At 43.2% G+C, this 17,662-nt stretch overlaps 1 protein-coding gene across 1 annotated transcript in view; it reads left to right on the top strand.

The window, feature by feature from the left end:
- TRIO (trio Rho guanine nucleotide exchange factor) overlaps nt 1–17,662 on the top strand; it is a 3,555,343-nt gene that overhangs the window by 966,459 nt on the left and 2,571,222 nt on the right. Inside the window, 1 exon segment of the mRNA XM_077269474.1 lies at nt 3,160–3,309. Within this exon segment, the coding sequence (XP_077125589.1) occupies nt 3,160–3,309 (150 nt within the window).

Raw genomic sequence — 17,662 nt, 5'->3', positions numbered from 1 at the left:
GTTGTATTAGCGCTGGTTTGTGCCTGATGGCCTAACGTTTCATCCGTTTTTTGACAAATCCATCAAAAATTAGTTTTCTGGCAGATGGAGAAAACGTCCAGTTTTTTACACAAATCATTAAAAAAAAGGATCCAGGAGAAAAACGGATCTGTCGCATCAGTTTTTCACTATTTGCAACGGATTTGTTTTCTCAAAAATTAGCCGAATTGTGCCTGAAAGCGAAAACCTGATGTGTGAAAGTAGCCTAAGTGGCATAAGCAACTTCTGTCACAGTTTTTTTAGACCAGTCTGTGCACCTAGCAAAACAGAGTGCAAGTCTGATATGTTGTGAAAGGCTGGAGAGAATGTTGCAGCAGTATCTCATGCTCAATATTCATGCCATCAGTGGAAATTCAATCGATTTTGTATTTTGGTTTTCAAAAATTGATGACCCCTTAGTGGTGTGTGACAATTTTTTGAAATGTGGAGAATCCAAGTTCTACTTCATATGTGTTGCCTGTAGCAGTAGGGCTTCCAGACCGGTTGGCATGCATTTACTTTCAGTCAAATAACTATTACTATCCTTACATTTTTCTAACATTAGTGTTTTACCAAGCTTTTGTGCTTCCTGAGTGTGTCTGGGAAAAAACAAACAAACAGTTCCAGCTCTTGCTTGAAGTCTCAGAGCTGCCAGCAAAGAAAGCTTAGGCCGGGATCGAACATTTGAGAAATACGGCTGCATGCATTGCTACGTGCCGCATGCTCCGCTCCTGAGCGCTGGCGGCAATGCCGGGTATTGTGAGACTCGGCCATATTTCTCGCATTTGTGATCCCGGCCTTACACAGCTCCCTCACCCACATCGTCTTAATTTGAACTTAAATTCAAAGCTCTATGCTGGCCCAAATCTTAATACCTCATGCATCACCCATGACTGACTGCTTCTGGGCCATTAAAAAATGTTCTGTTGTGGGTCATTTGATCAGTCAACTATCCATGCTATTATCCCTAGATTTTTCTAACATTAGAGCTTTACCAAGCTGATATTTGGCCCACCTGAGTGTGGCTGGGAAAAAAAATTGAGCTGTTGCATGAGGAATTAAGGCTCCCCACAAAGCAATCTTATACTGGACCCTTACCTACCTAGTCTTAATTGAAAATTCAATTAAAAGCTGGAAATGCTGTCCCAAACAACTGGCACCTCATGCATTGCCCATGGCTGACTGCTGCTGTGCCATTATCAAATGTCTACTGTGGGTCAATTGATGTCACTTTGCCTGGTGTCTGCCCCTAATTTTTGTAAATGTTTGGACTTTAAGTTGGTTCTCCTTTATGTGTGTTGGTGTTGCCTGAGTTTGGCAAACCCCTCAATTTTTAAGCTAGAAATGCTGGCCCTAGCCCTGTACCATGCATCCATGCTGCACAATTATACTGTTTGTACTTTGGGCCAATTGATGCCACTTTTCCTGGTGTCTGCCTCTAATTTGAGCTGTTTGAGAAATATTTAGTCACCCCTTAAGGTGTTGTGTATTCGTTTGGTTTTGCATCTTATTGAATTCATGAGGGTTAAGGTACGTTCGACGAACCTTGAAAGGTTCGCTCATTTCTACTCACCACACATTTAGATACATTTCTTGAGGGGCCTTGTCACTTAAATAATCAAAAGAAAAAAATATGCATGTTTGGGATCCACGTACTCGTACTGACCCGGATAATCATATTGCCAGGGCAGCTTTACTTATTATTGAAAAAAAATATATTGTGAAATTGCACTTGTTTTGCAACTTTATTGCAAAACTTTCTGCCTTTCCATGGTATAGATAATAAAATGAATTGTGGCATTCAAAATTGTCCTGCAAAAAACAAACCGTCATATTTACATAGTTATTAAGGTTGAAGGAAGACTTTAAGTCCATCTAGTTCAACCCATAGCCTAATCTAACATGCCCTAACATGTTGATCCAGAGGAAGGCAATAAAAACCCATGTGGCAAAGAGTAAGCTCCACATTGGGGAAAAAAAATTCCTTCCCGACTCCACATACGGCAATCAGACTAGTTCCCTGGATTAACGCCCTATCAAGGAATCTAGTATATATACCCTGTAACATTATACTGTGGACAAAAAAATAAAAAAAGTTATGGCTCTTGGAAGAAGGGAAGGAAAAAAACAAAATAACTCAGTGGTGAAGGGGTCAAAAAATACATTTTATTTTGTTCTGTAGACAGTGTTACATTGTGTGTCCAGTTCAACATGACAAGATTGGTGAAAGGTGTAAGGACCTATGTGGCCACAATACCCATGTTAAGTGGATCTGTCAAGATATTTAAAAATTTAAATTGTATGCAATATACAGTATGGTAGTCCTCTTAAAACTGCTGTTTCTGTTGTACTGAAAACCCATGTTAGAATGGCTGTGTAATCCTTTATGAAAGTTGTTCTGTTTTATATTAACATATGCTTTTCAGGGTTTCAGTGCTAGCTGCATTCCTAAAAATGGTCTCATAATTTAAAGATTATGTTGCCATTCTGACAGATTTTCAAAGCACGTACACCAGTGTCATGCGGTCTAAGAGTATGTTCACATAGGGCACTTTTGCTGTTTTTTTTTTCTGCAGCAAAACCTGATCTTCTTGGCAGGAAAGAAGCTGCATCAAAAATTTAGGTGTGTTTTTTTGTTGCGTATTTGGTGCGTTTTTTATGCTTTTTTTTGTGCTTTTTTTTTCTTTGTCCATGCTAATGTCCTTGGATTTTCAGCAGCAAAAACGCAGCAAATAATGACACCTGCGTTTTTGCTGTGTTTTTTTCAACACCCATTCAAGTCAGTGGGTGAAAAAACGTAGCGAAAACGCTGAAAGAAGTGACATGCTCTATGTTCAAAAACGCAGCAAAGCACAAAATACTGATGAAACAAAAAAACAATGTGTGTGCATGAGATTTCTGAAATCTCATAGGCTTTGCTGGTACTGTAAAAAGCAGCTGAAAATTAGCATTAAAAAATGCAGCAAAAAAAGTAGCGCAAACGTCCCCTGTGTGAACTTACCCTAAAGGGTCTAGGTTTAGTTTGTTTTGTGAAATCTAGTGACAGATCTTCCTTGAAGTGATACATATGTTATTTTTCTCTTTCTATTCTATTGAATGATAGTTATATAACATGGTATTTTATTTTGCCTTCATTTTAAGGTTTGTAGTGTCCTCGAGAGTTTGGAGCAGGAATATAAAAGAGAAGAAGACTGGTGTGGAGGTGCTGATAAACTTGGTCCAAACTCAGAAACTGACCATGTCACCCCAATGATTAGCAAACACCTAGAACAAAAGGAAGCTTTCCTAAAGGTACAATCCTTTCATTCTTTTTTTAATATTGTTTTTGGGGGGTTTAATCATATATTTTCAGTAAGAAATACCAGTTCTACATAATAAACATATTTCATGTCATGACACAGGACGGGGATTTTCTCCCGTCCTGGTCAGGTGGGGGGTTAACCTTGTTTAGCCTGTCTTTGGTTCAGGGAAGGCTATTTATGTCTGCTGCTGGCCTTGTTCTGTGTCAGTGATACTTTTACTTACACGGCTTGAGTTGTTGACCCAGGTTATCGTTCAAATTTTGATGTTCCTCTGTGTGCTTGTGTTGCCAGTGTATGACCGGGCTTAGACTCTGTTTCTGCCTCTTGATTCAGTACCGCTCTGTACTCTCTAGTTCTCACCCCTGACTCTGTCTTTGACCACTCTCTATCTTGTTCTTTTGTCCTGCACTTCCGTCTAGCCACATACCTCACCTTGTCCCCCACCATCCTTCTGTCTCGTCCCTGGCTACTGCTCTTCTTCAGTCCGGCTTCTGACTTCGGCTTGCCTGACTACGTATTGAGCGTTCACCTAGCTGTCGTTTCTCATCTGTTCTCAGAGCTTGGCTCCGCCCCCTGGCTCCTTTCCGGCCGTCACATGATCTGCCAGGTCCTGCTTTGCTTTTCCTCGAGCACTGCGGTGTCCGTGCATTCCCTGACTGTCCTATGTTTCAGGTGTGGCGACCCATAGTAAGACACACAGTGTGTTTGTGTGTGTGTCTTTACATTTCAAACTTATAGTTTGAAATTAAATTATATTCTAACAGCAATTTCATAAGTATTGACCCTTGGGTTAGAAAACATCTTATTGATTATTGTAAGACATTAGCATGCTGACCTACAGGTGGTTCTCACAAAATTGCAATATCATCAAAAAGTTAATTTATTTCAGTTCTTCAATACAAAAAAGTGAAACTCATATATTATATAATCATTAGAAACAGAGTGATCTATTTCAAGTGTTTATTTATGTTCATGTTGATGATTATGGCTTACAGCCTTTGAGTACCTAAAAGTAATTATCTCAGTAAATTAGAATAATTAACAAAAAACATGTGCAAAGGCTTCCTAAGTGTTTAAAATGGTCCCTTAGTCATGAGTGAGACTGCTGACTTTACAGATGTCCATAAGGCAGTCATTGACACGCTCCACAAGGAGAGTAAGCCACAAAAGGTCATTACTAAAGAAGCTGGCTTTTCAGAGAGTGCTGTATCCAAGCATATTAACCCCTTCACCCCCAAGGGTGGTTTGCACGTTAATGACCGGGCCAATTTTTACAATTCTGACCACTGTCCCTTTATGAGGCTATAACTCTGGAACGCTTTGACGGATCTTGGCGATTCTGACATTGTTTTCTCGTGACATATTGTACTTCATGTTAGTGGTAAAATTTCTTTGATATAACTTGCATTTATTTGTGAAAAAAATGGAAATTTGGCAAAAATTTTGAAAATTTTGCAATTTTCCAACTTTGAATTTTTATGCCCTTAAATCACAGACATATGTCACGCAAAATACTTAATAAGTAACATTTCCCACATGTCTACTTTACATCAGTACAATTTTGGAACCAAAATTTTTTTTTGTGACGGAGTTATAAGGGTTAAAAGTTGACCAGCAATTTCTCATTTTTACAACACCATTTTTTTTTAGGGACCACATCTCATTTGAAGTCATTTTGAGGGGTCTATATGATAGAAAATACTCAAGTGTGACACCATTCTAAAAACTGCACCCCTCAAGGTGCTCAAAACCACATTCAAGAAGTTTATTAACCCTTCAGGTGTTTCACAGGAATTTTTGGAATGTTTTTATAAAAATGAACATTCAACTTTTTTTCACACAAAATTTATTTCAGCTCCAATTTGTTTTATTTTACCAAGGGTAACAGGAGAAAATGGACCCCCAAAGTTGTTGTACAATTTGTCCTGAGTACGCTGATACCCCATATGTGGGGGTAAACCACTGTTTGGGCGTATGGCAGAGCTCGGAAGAAAAGGAGCGCCATTTGACTTTTCAATGCAAAATTGACTAGAATTGAGATGGGACGCCATGTTGCGTTTGGAGAGCCCCTGATGTGCCTAAACACTGAAACCCCCTACAAGTGACACCATTTTGGAAAGTAGACCCCCTAAGGAACTTATCTTGATGTGTGGTGAGCACTTTGACCCACCAAGTGCTTCACAGAAGTTTATAATGCAGAGCCGTAAAAATAAAAAATCATATTTTTTCACAAAAATGATCTTTTCGCCCCCATTTTTTTATTTTCCCAAGGGTAAGAGAAGAAATTGGACCCCAAAAAATGTTGTGCAATTTGTCCTGAGTACGCTGATACCCCATATGTGGGTGTAAACCATTGTTTGGGCGCATGGCAGAGCTTGGAAGTGAAGGAGCGCCATTTGACTTTTCAATGCAAAATTGACTGGAATTGAGATGGGACGCCATGTTGCGTTTGGAGAGCTCCTGATGTGCCTAAACATTGAAACTCCCTACAAGTGACACCATTTTGGAAAGTAGACCCCCTAAGGAACTTATCTAGATGTGTGGTGAGCACTTTGACCCACCAAGTGCTTCACAGAAGTTTATAATGCAGAGCCGTAAAAATAAAAAATCATATTTTTTCACAAAAATGATCTTTTCGCCCCCAATTTTTTATTTTCCCAAGGGTAAGAGAAGAAATTGGACCCCAAAAAATGTTGTGCAATTTGTCCTGAGTACGCTGATACCCCATATGTGGGTGTAAACCATTGTTTGGGCGCATGGCAGAGCTTGGAAGGGAAGGAGCGCCATTTGACTTTTCAATGCAAAATTGACTGGAATTGAGATGGGACGCCATGTTGCGTTTGGAGAGCCCCTGATGTGCCTAAACATTGAAACTCCCTACAAGTGACACCATTTTGGAAAGTAGACCCCCTAAGGAACTTATCTAGATGTGTGGTGAGCACTTTGACCCACCAAGTGCTTCACAGAAGTTTATAATGCAGAGCCGTAAAAATAAAAAATCATATTTTTTCACAAAAATGATCTTTTCGCCCCCAATTTTTTATTTTCCCAAGGGTAAGAGAAGAAATTGGACCCCAAAAAATGTTGTGCAATTTGTCCTGAGTACGCTGATACCCCATATGTGGGTGTAAACCATTGTTTGGGCGCATGGCAGAGCTTGGAAGTGAAGGAGCGCCATTTGACTTTTCAATGCAAAATTGACTGGAATTGAGATGGGACGCCATGTTGCGTTTGGAGAGCTCCTGATGTGCCTAAACATTGAAACTCCCTACAAGTGACACCATTTTGGAAAGTAGACCCCCTAAGGAACTTATCTAGATGTGTGGTGAGCACTTTGACCCACCAAGTGCTTCACAGAAGTTTATAATGCAGAGCCGTAAAAATAAAAAATCATATTTTTTCACAAAAATGATCTTTTCGCCCCCAATTTTTTATTTTCCCAAGGGTAAGAGAAGAAATTGGACCCCAAAAAATGTTGTGCAATTTGTCCTGAGTACGCTGATACCCCATATGTGGGTGTAAACCATTGTTTGGGCGCATGGCAGAGCTTGGAAGGGAAGGAGTGCCATTTGACTTTTCAATGCAAAATTGACTGGAATTGAGATGGGACGCCATGTTGCGTTTGGAGAGCCCCTGATGTGCCTAAACATTGAAACTCCCTACAAGTGACACCATTTTGGAAAGTAGACCCCCTAAGGAACTTATCTAGATGTGTGGTGAGCACTTTGACCCACCAAGTGCTTCACAGAAGTTTATAATGCAGAGCCGTAAAAATAAAAAATCATATTTTTTCACAAAAATGATCTTTTCGCCCCCAATTTTTTATTTTCCCAAGGGTAAGAGAAGAAATTGGACCCCAAAAAATGTTGTGCAATTTGTCCTGAGTACGCTGATACCCCATATGTGGGTGTAAACCATTGTTTGGGCGCATGGCAGAGCTTGGAAGGGAAGGAGCGCCATTTGACTTTTCAATGCAAAATTGACTGGAATTGAGATGGGACGCCATGTTGCGTTTGGAGAGCCCCTGATGTGCCTAAACATTGAAACTCCCTACAAGTGACACCATTTTGGAAAGTAGACCCCCTAAGGAACTTATCTAGATGTGTTTTGAGAGCTTTGAACCCCCAAGTGTTTCACTACAGATTATAACGCAGAGCCGTGAAAATATTTTTTTTTTTCTCAAAAATGATTATTTAGCCCCCAGCTTTGTATTTTTACAAGGGTAACAGAATAAATTGGACCCCAAAATTTGTTGTCCAATTTGTCCTGAGTACGCTGATACCCCATATGTGGGGGGGAACCACTGTTTGGGCGCATGACAGAGCTCGGAAGGGAAGGAGCGCCATTTGGAATGCAGACTTAAATGGATTGGTCAGCAGCCGTCACGTTGCATTTGCAGAGCCCCTGATGTACCCAAACAGTACAAACCCCCCACAAGTGACCCCATATTGGAAACTAGACCTCCCAAGGAACTTATCTAGATGTGTTGTGAGAACTTTGAACCCCCAAGTGTTTCACTACAGTTTATAACGCAGAGCCGTGAAAATAAAACATCTTTTTTTTCCCACAAAAATGATTTTTAGCCCCCCAAATTTTTATTTTCCTAAGGATAACAAGAGAGCTTGGACCCCAGAAGTTGTTGTTCAATTTGTCCCGAGTACGCTGATAACACATATGTTGGGGTAAACCCCTTTTTGGGCGCACGGGAGAGCTCGGAAGGGAAGGAGCACTGTTTTACTTTTTCAACGCAGAATTGGCTGGAATTGAGATTGGACGCCATGTTGCGCTTGGAGAGCCCCTGATGTGCCTGGACAGTGGAAACTCCCCAATTCTACCTGAAACCCTAACCCAAACACACCCCTAACCCTAATCCCAACGGTAACCCTAACCACACCCCTAGCCCTGACACACCCATAATTCTAATCCCAACCCTAATCCAAACGTAAATGTAATCCAAACCCTAACCCTAACTTTAGCCCCAACCCTAACTTTAGCCCCAACCCTAACTTTACCTCCAACCCTAGCCCTAACCCTACCCCTAACCCTAACCCTAAACGTGACTGAAATACGTGGCACTGAAATATGTGGCACTGAAATACGTGGCACTGAAATACGTGGCACTGAAATACGTGGCACTGAAATACGTGGCACTGTAATACGTGGCACTGAAATACATGGCACTTAAATATGTGATACGTGGCACTTAAATACGTGGCACTGAAACACGTGGCACTGAAATATGTGATACGTGGCACTGAAATACGTGATACGTGGCACTGAAATACGTGGCACTGAAATACGTGGCACTGAAATACGTGGCACTGAAATACGTGGCACTGAAATACGTGGCACTTAAATACGTGGCACTTAAATATGTGATACGTGGCACTTAAATACGTGGCACTGAAATACATGGCACTGAAATACGTGGCACTGAAATACGTGGCACTGAAATACGTGGCACTTAAATACGTGGCACTTAAATACGTGGCACTTAAATACGTGGCACTGAAATATGTGATACGTGGCACTTAAATATGTGGCACTGAAACACGTGGCACTGAAATACGTGATACGTGGCACTGAAATATGTGGCACTGAAATACGTGGCACTGAAATACGTGGCACTGAAATACGTGGCACTGAAACACGTGCAACTGAAATACGTGGTACTAAAATATGTGGCACTGAAATATGTGATACGTGGCACTGAAATACGTGATACGTGGCACTGAAATACGTGGCACTGAAACACGTGGCACTGAAATACGTGGCACTGAAATACGTGGCACTGAAATACGTGGCACTGAAATACGTGGCACTATGACTGTCAGAAAATGTTCATTAAACGGTTAGGGGTGAGGTTAGGGGTAGAGTTAGGGTTAGGGTTTGGATCCCTTTATCACCTTGATGGTGGTGGGTGGCTTTTCAGTGTGTTTTCTGTTTTTTTTCGATAAAAATGTATGCGTTTTTAACGCAAACAAACACATGTGCTTAAAAACACCAAGAAAATACTGCAGGTTGTATTTCTGAAAATTAACGCATGCAGAAAAAAACCGCATGCGTTTGAAAACGCGACCAAACGTGTACAAAAAAACCGCATGCGTTTTCAATGTTAAATATAGGGAAAAAACGCATGCATTTTTTTGTGCAAAAAACGCTGCAGACAAAAACGCAAGTGTGAAACCAGCGACGCTTTTTATAGCAAAAAAGTTTTTGCGTCTCCACATTTTTGAGACCTATAATTTTTCCACATTTTGCTCCACAGAGTCATGTGAGGTCTTGTTTTTTGCGGGACGAGTTGACGTTTTTATTGGTAACATTTTCGGACACGTGACCATTTTTGATCGCTTTTTATTCCGATTTTTGTGAGGCAGAATGACCAAAAACCAGCAATTCCTGAATTTCTTTTGGGAGAGGCGTTTATACCGTTCCGCGTTTGGTAAAATTGATAAAGCAGTTTTATTCTTCGGGTCAGTACGATTACAGCGATATCTCATTTATATCATTTTTTTATGTTTTGGCGCTTTTATACGATAAAAACTATTTTATAGAAAAAATAATTATTTTGGTATCGCTTTTTTCTCAGGACTATAACTTTTTTATTTTTTTGCTGATGATGCTGCATCGCGGCTTGTTTTTTGCGGGACAAGATGACGTTTTCAGCGGTACCATGGATATTTATATCAGTCTTTTTGATCGCGTGTTATTCCACTTTTTGTTCGGCGGTATGGTAATAAAGCGTTGTTTTTTGCCTCGTTTTTTTTTTTTTTTCTTACGGTGTTTACTGAAGGGGTTAACTAGTGGGGCAGTTTTATAGGTGGGGTCGTTACGGACGCGGCGATACTAAATATGTGTACTTTTATTGTTTTTTTTTTTATTTAGATAAAGAAATGTATTTATGGGAATAATATATATATTTTTTTTTTCATTATTTTGGAATATTTTTTTTTACACATTTGGAAATTTTTTTTTTTACTTTTTTACTTTGCCCCAGGGGGGGACAATACAGATCGGTGATCTGTCAGTTTGCATAGCACTCTGACAGATCACCGATCTGCGAGAAGTACAGGCTGCTTCACAGTGCCTGCTCTGAGCAGGCGTCTGTGAAGCCACCTCCCTCCCTGCAGGACCCGGATCCGCGGCCATCTTGGATCCGGGTCTGGAGCAGGCAGGGAGGGAGGTAAGACCCTCGCAGCAACGCGATCACATCGCGTTGCTGCGGGGGGCTCAGGGAAGCCCGCAGGGAGCCCCCTCCCTGCGCGATGCTTCCCTGCACCGCCGGCACATCGCGGTCATGTTTGATCGCGGTGTGCCGGGGGTTAATGTGCCGGGAGCGGTCCGTGACCGCTCCTGGCACATAGTGCCGGATGTCAGCTGCGATATGCAGCCGACACCCGGCCGCGATCGGCCGTGCTCCCCCCGTGAGCGCGGCCGATCGGCTATGACGTACTATCCCGTCGGTGGTCATACGGGCCCACCCCACCTCGACGGGATAGTACGTCGGATGTCAGGAAGGGGTTAATGGAAAGTTGAGTGGAAGAAATAAGTGTGGTAGAAAAAGGGGTGCACAAGCAACCAGGATAAGCGCAGTCTTGAAAGGATTGTTAAGAAAATGCCATTTAAAAATGTGTTTTATCAAGACCAAAGTCATTGCAGCCATCTACAAGGAAGTTTTAGAGCACTTCATGCTTATTTCTGCTGACAAGCTTTTTGGAGATGGAAATTTAATTCTCCAGCAGGACTTGGCACCTGTCCACACTGCCAAAAGTACCAATACCTGATTTAACAACAATATCACTTTGTTTGACCTAAACCCCATAGATAATCTATGGGGTATTGTCAAGAGGAAGATGAGAGACACCAGACCCAACAATGCAGGCGAGCTGAAGGCTGCTATCAAAGCAATCTGCTTCCATAACATCTCAGCAGTGCCACAAGCTGATCACATCCATGCCACACCGCATTGATGCGGTATTTGATAGAAAAGGAGCCCCAACCAAGTATTAAGTACATTTTTTTGTATTGAAGAACTTAAATTAACGTTTTGATGATATTCTAATTTTGTGAGAAGCACCTGTAAGTAAAACAAATAAATAAAAAAACTATTTTTTTTTAAACTTTCTATCTAAATACCCCTTTTTATTTAACAAACAAGATCTGTGTTGCTTAGAATGAAATGATAGTACAGCCATTTACTTATACATGTGTGCAGGCCCTATTTTTCTTTTTTTTTGTGTAAGTACAGGCAGTCAGCGAGTTCCGAACTTCTGACTTTCGTACAACTCGTAATTTGAACGTTGTATGTTAACCCCTTCCCGACCTATGACGTATATGCTGCATCATGAAAGTCGGTGCCAATCCGACCTGTGACGCAGCGTATGCATCATGGAGGGATCGTGTCCCTGCAGATCGGGTGAAAGGGTAAACTCCGATTTCACCCAATCTGCAGGGACAGGGGGAGTGGTACTTCAGTCTGGGGGGGTGGCTTCACCCCCCCGTGGCTACGATCACTCTGATTGGCTGTTGAAAGTGAAACAGCCAATCAGAGTGATTTGTAATATTTCACCTATGAAAACTGGTGAATTATTACAATCCAGCCATGGCCGATGCTGGAATATCATCGGCCATGGCTGGAAACCCTGATCCCCCCCCCCACCGATCTCCTCCCCAGTCCTCCGTTCTGTCCCGTACTCCCCTTCGTCCGCCTATCCGCTCCCCCGTCCTCCTGTCTGCTCCCCCCGTTCTCCGATCCCACCCACCTGTGCTCCGATCCCCCCATGCTCCAATCCCCCCCTCATACTTACCGAGCCTCCTGGTGTCCGTCCGTCTGCTCCATGGGTGCCGCCATCTTCCAAAATGGTGGGCACATGCGCAGTGCGCCCGCTGAATCTGCCGGACGGCAGATTCATTCCAGGTACATTTTGATCACTGTGATAAAACCTATTACAGTGAACAAAATAAAAAAAAAAATAGTAAATGAAACCCCCTTTATCACCCCCATAGGTAGGGGCAATAATAAAATAAAGAAAATATATTTACTTTTATTTTTCCACTAGGGTTAGGGTTAGAACTAGGGTTAGGGTTAGAACTAGGGTTAGGGTTAGGGCTAGGGCTCGGGTTAGGGTTAGAATTAGGGTTAGGGTTAGAATTAGGCTATGTGCACACGGAGCGGATTGGCCGCCGCAGATTCGTAGCAGTTTTCCATCACGTTTACAGTACCTTGTAAACCTATGGGAAACCAAATCCGCTGTGCCCATGGTGCGGAAAATACAGCGCAGAAATGCTGCATTGTATTTTCCGCAGCATGTCAATTCTTTGTGCGGATTCTGCAATGTTTTACACCTGTTCCTCAATAGGAATCCGCAGGTGAAATCCGCACAAAAAACACTGGAAATCCACGGTAAATCCGCAGGTAAAACACAGTGCCTTTTACCTGTGGATTTTTAACCCCTTCATGACCCAGCCTATTTTGGCCTTAATGACCTTGCCGTTTTTTGCAATTCTGACCAGTGTCCCTTTATGAGGTAATAACTCAGGATTGTTTTTTCGTGACATATTGGGCTTCATGTTAGTGGTAAATTTAGGTCGATAATTTTTGAGTTTATTTGTGAAAAAAACGGAAATTTGGCAAAAAATTTGAAAATTTCGCAATTTTCACATTTTGAATTTTTATTCTGTTAAACCAGAGAGTTATGTGACACAAAATAGTTAATAAATAACGTTTCCCACATGTCTACTTTACATCAGCACAATTTTGGAAACAATTTTTTTTTTTGCTAGGAAGTTATAAGGGTTAAAATTTGACCAGTGATTTCTCATTTTTACAACAAAATTTACAAAACCATTTTTTTTAGGGACCACCTCACATTTGAAGTCATTTTGAGGGTTCTATATGGCTGAAAATACCCAAAAGTGACACCATTCTAAAAACTGCACCCCTCAAGGTGCTCAAAACCACATTCAAGAAGTTTATTAACCCTTCAGGTGTTTCACAGCAGCAGAAGCAACATGGAAGTAAAAAATGAACATTTAACTTTTTAGTCACAAAAATGATCTTTTAGCAACAATTTTTTTATTTTGCCAAGGGTAAAAGGAGAAACTGGACCAGGGACGTTGTTGTCCAATTTGTCCTGAGTACGCTGATACCTGATATGTGGGGGTAAACCACTGTTTGGGCGCACGGCAGGGCTCGGAAGGGAAGGAGCGCCATTTGACTTTTTGAATGAAAAATTGGCTCCAATCTTTAGCGGACACCATGTCGCGTTTGGAGAGCCCCCGTGTGCCTAAACATTGGAGCTCCCCCACAAGTGACCACATTTTGGAAACTAGACCCCCCAAGGAACTTATCTAGAAGCATAGTGAGCACTTTAAACCCCCAGGTGCTTCACAAATTGATCCGTAAAAATGAAAAAGTACTTTTTTTTCACAAAAAAATTATTTTAGCCTCAATTTTTTCATTTTCACATGGGCAACAGGATAAAATGGATCCTAAATTTTGTTGGGCAATTTCTCCTGAGTACACCAATACCTCACATGTGGGGGTAAACCACTGTTTGGGCACATGGTAAGGCTCGGAAGGGAAGGAGCGCCATTTGACTTTTTGAATGGAAAATTATCTCCATCGTTAGCGGACACCATGTCGTGTTTGGAAAGCCCCTGTGTGCCTAAACATTGGAGCTCCTCCACAAGTGACCCCATTTTGGAAACGAGACCCCCCAAGGAACTCATCCAGAGGCATAGTGAGCACTTTAAACCCCCAGGTGCTTCACAAATTGATCCGCAAAAATGAAAAAGTATTTTTTTTTCACACAAAATTTCTTTTAGCCTCAATTCTTTCATTTTCACATGGGCAACAGGATAAAATGGATCCTAAAATTTGTTGGGCAATTTCTCCTGAGTATGCCGATACCTCATATGTGGGGGTAAACCACTGTTTGGGTGCACGGCAAGGCTCGGAAGGGGAGGCGTGCCATTTGACTTTTTGAATGGAAAATTAGCTCCAATCGTTAGCGGACACCATGTCGCTTTTGGAGAGCCCCTGTGTGCCTAAACATTGGAGCTCCCCTACAAGTGACCCCATTTTGGAAACTAGACCCCCCAAGAAACTTATCTAGATGCATAGTGAGCACTTATAACCCCCAGGTGCTTCACAGAAGTTTATAACGCAGAGCCGTGAAAATAAAAAAAAAAATTTTTCTTTCCTCACAAATGATTTTTAGCCCAGAATTTTTTATTTTCCCAAGGGTAATAGGAGAAATTGGACCCCAAATGTTGTTGTCCAGTTTGTTCTGAGTACGATGATACCCCATATGTGGGGGTAAACCACTGTTTGGGCGCACGGCAGGGCTCGGAAGGGAAGGCACGCCATTTGGCTTTTTGAATGGAAAATTAGCTCCAATCATTAGCGGACACCATGTCGCGTTTGGAGAGCCCCTGTGTGCCTAAACATTGGAGCTCCCGCACAAGTGACCCCATTTTGGAAACTAGACCTCCCAAGGAACTAATCTAGATGTGTGGTGAGCACTTTGAACCCCCAAGTGCTTCACAGAAGTTTATAACGCAGAGCCATGAAAATAAAAAATAATTTTTCTTTTCTCAAAAATGATTTTTTAGCCCACAATTTTTTATTTTCCCAAGGGTAACAGGAGAAATTGGACCCCAAAAGTTGTTGTCCAGTTTCTCCTGAGTACGCTGATACCCCATATGTGGGGGTAAACCACTGTTTTGGCACATGTCGGGGTTCGGAAGGGAAGTAGTGACGTTTTGAAATGCAGACTTTGATGGAATGCTCTGTGGGCGTCAGGTTGCGTTTGCAGAGCCCCTGATGTGCCTAAACAGTAGGAACTCCCCACAATTGACTCCATTTTGGAAACTAGACCCCCAAGGGAACTTATCTAGATGTGTAGTGAGCACTTTGAACCCCCAAGTGCTTCACAGAAGTTTATAACGCAGAGCCGTGAAAATAATAAATGTGTTTCCTTTCCTCAAAAATATTTTTTTAGCCCAGAATTTTTTATTTTTGCAAGAGTAACAGGAGAAATTGGACCCCAAAAGTTGTTGTCCAGTTTCTCCTGAGTACGCTGATACCCCATATGTGGGGGTAAACCACTGTTTGGGCACATGCCGGGGCTCGGAAGGGAAGTAGTGACGTTTTGGAATGCAAACTTTGATGGAATGGTCTGCGGGCATCATGTTACGTTTGCAGAGCCCCTGATATGCCTAAACAGTAGAAACCCCCCACAAGTGACCCCATTTTGGAAACTAGACCCCCCAAGGAACTTACCTAGATGTGTGGTGAGCACGTTCAACCCCCAAGTGCTTCACAGAAGTTTACAACGCAGAGCCGTGAAAATAAAAAATCATTTTTCTTTCCTCAAAAAAGATGTTTTAGCAAGCAATTTTTTATTTTCACAAGGGTAACAGGAGAATTTGGACCCCAATATTTGTTGCCCAGTTTGTTGTGAGTACGCTGATACCCCATATGTGGGGGTAAACCACTGTTTGGGCACACGTCAGGGCTCGGAAGGGAAGTAGTGACATTTGAAATGCAGACTTTGATGGAATGGTCTGCGGGCGTCACATTGCATTTGCAGAGCCCCTGATGTGCCTAAACAGTAGAAACACCCCACAAGTGACCCCATTTTGGAAACTAGACCCCCGAAGGAACTTATCTAGATGTGTGGTGAGCACTTTCAACCCCCAAGTGCTTCACAGAAGTTTATAACGCAGAGCCGTGAAAATAAAAAATAATTGTTCTTTCCTCAAAAATTATGTTTTAGCAAGTAATTTTTTATTTTTGCAAGGGTAACAGGAGAAATTAGACCCCAACAGTTGTTGCCCAGTTTGTCCTGAATACGCTGGTACCCCAAATGTGGGGGTAAACCACTGTTTGGGCGCACGTCGGGGCTTGGAAGGGCGGGAGCACCATTTGACTTTTTGAACGCAAGATTGGCTGGAATCAATGGTGGCGCCATGTTGCGTTTGGAGACCCCTGATGTGCCTAAACAGTGGAAACCCCTCAATTCTAACTTCAACACTAACCCCAACACACCCCTAACCCTAATCCCAACTGTAGCCATAACCCTAATCACAACCCTAACCCCAACACACCCCTAACCACAACCCTAACCCCAACACACCCGTAACCCTAATCCCAACCCTAACCCTAATCCTAACCCTAATCCCAACCCTAACCACAACTGTAACCCCAACACACCCCTAACCACAACCCTAACCCCGACACATCCGCTGCCAATCCGCGGCCAATCCGCTGCGGATCCGCTGCCAATTCGCTGCGGATCCGCGGCCAATCCGCTGCGGATCCGCTGCCAATCCGCGGCCCATCCGCTGCGGATCCGCGGCCAATCCGCTGCGGATCCGCTGCCAATCCGCTGCGGATCCGCTGCGGATCCGCTGCCAATCCGCTGCGGATCCGCTGCCAATCCGCTGCGGATCCGCGGCCAATCCGCTGCGGATCCGCTGCCAATCCGCTGCGGATCCGCTGCCGATCCGCGGCCGATCCGCTGCGGATCCGCTGCCGATCCGCGGCCGATCCGCTGCTGATCCGCTGCGGATCCGCGGCCGATCCGCTCTGTGTGCACATGCCATAACCCTAACCCTAACCCTACCCGTAACCCTAACCCTACCCCTAACCCCCTACCCCTAGTTCTAACCCTAGTTCTAACCCTAACCCTAGTGGAAAAAGAAAAAAAAAATATTTTCTTTATTTTATTATTGTCCCTACCTATGGGGGTGATAAAGGGGGGGGGGGGTTATTTATTATTTTTTTATTTTGATCGCTGTGATAGAACCTACCACAGCGATCAAAATGTACCTCTAAGAATCTGCCGGCCGGCGGGCGCACTGAGCATGTGCCCGCCATTTTGGAAGATGGCGGCGCCCATGATGGAGGCGGACGGGGACCGGGAGCCTCGGTAAGTATAAGGGGGGGGGAGATCGGGGCACGAGGGGGGCGTCGGAGCACGGGGGGGTGACGTAGGAGCAGGGGGGGAGCGGGCAGGAGGACGGGGGAGCGGACAGCAGGACGGGGGAGCCGGCAGTCGGACGGAGGGGACCGGACCCTATAACGGAGCACTGGGGGGGCGATCGGTGGGGTGGGGGGTCACATTAGTGTTTCCAGCCATGGCCGATGATATTGCAGCATCGGCCATGGCTGGATTGTAATATTTCACCAGTTTTTTAGGTGAAATATTACAAATCGCTCTGATTGGCAGTTTCACTTTCAACAGCCAATCAGAGCGATCGTAGCCACGGGGGGGTGAAGCCACCCCCCCTGGGCTGAAGCACCACTCCCCCTCTCCCTGCAGATCGGGTAAAAT

This window comes from Ranitomeya variabilis, chromosome 6 (genome assembly GCF_051348905.1).
Source record: "Ranitomeya variabilis isolate aRanVar5 chromosome 6, aRanVar5.hap1, whole genome shotgun sequence".
Lineage (NCBI taxonomy): Eukaryota > Metazoa > Chordata > Amphibia > Anura > Dendrobatidae > Ranitomeya > Ranitomeya variabilis.
Note: the sequence above shows the minus strand (reverse complement) of the source record. Positions and strands in the feature narration are given on the sequence as shown.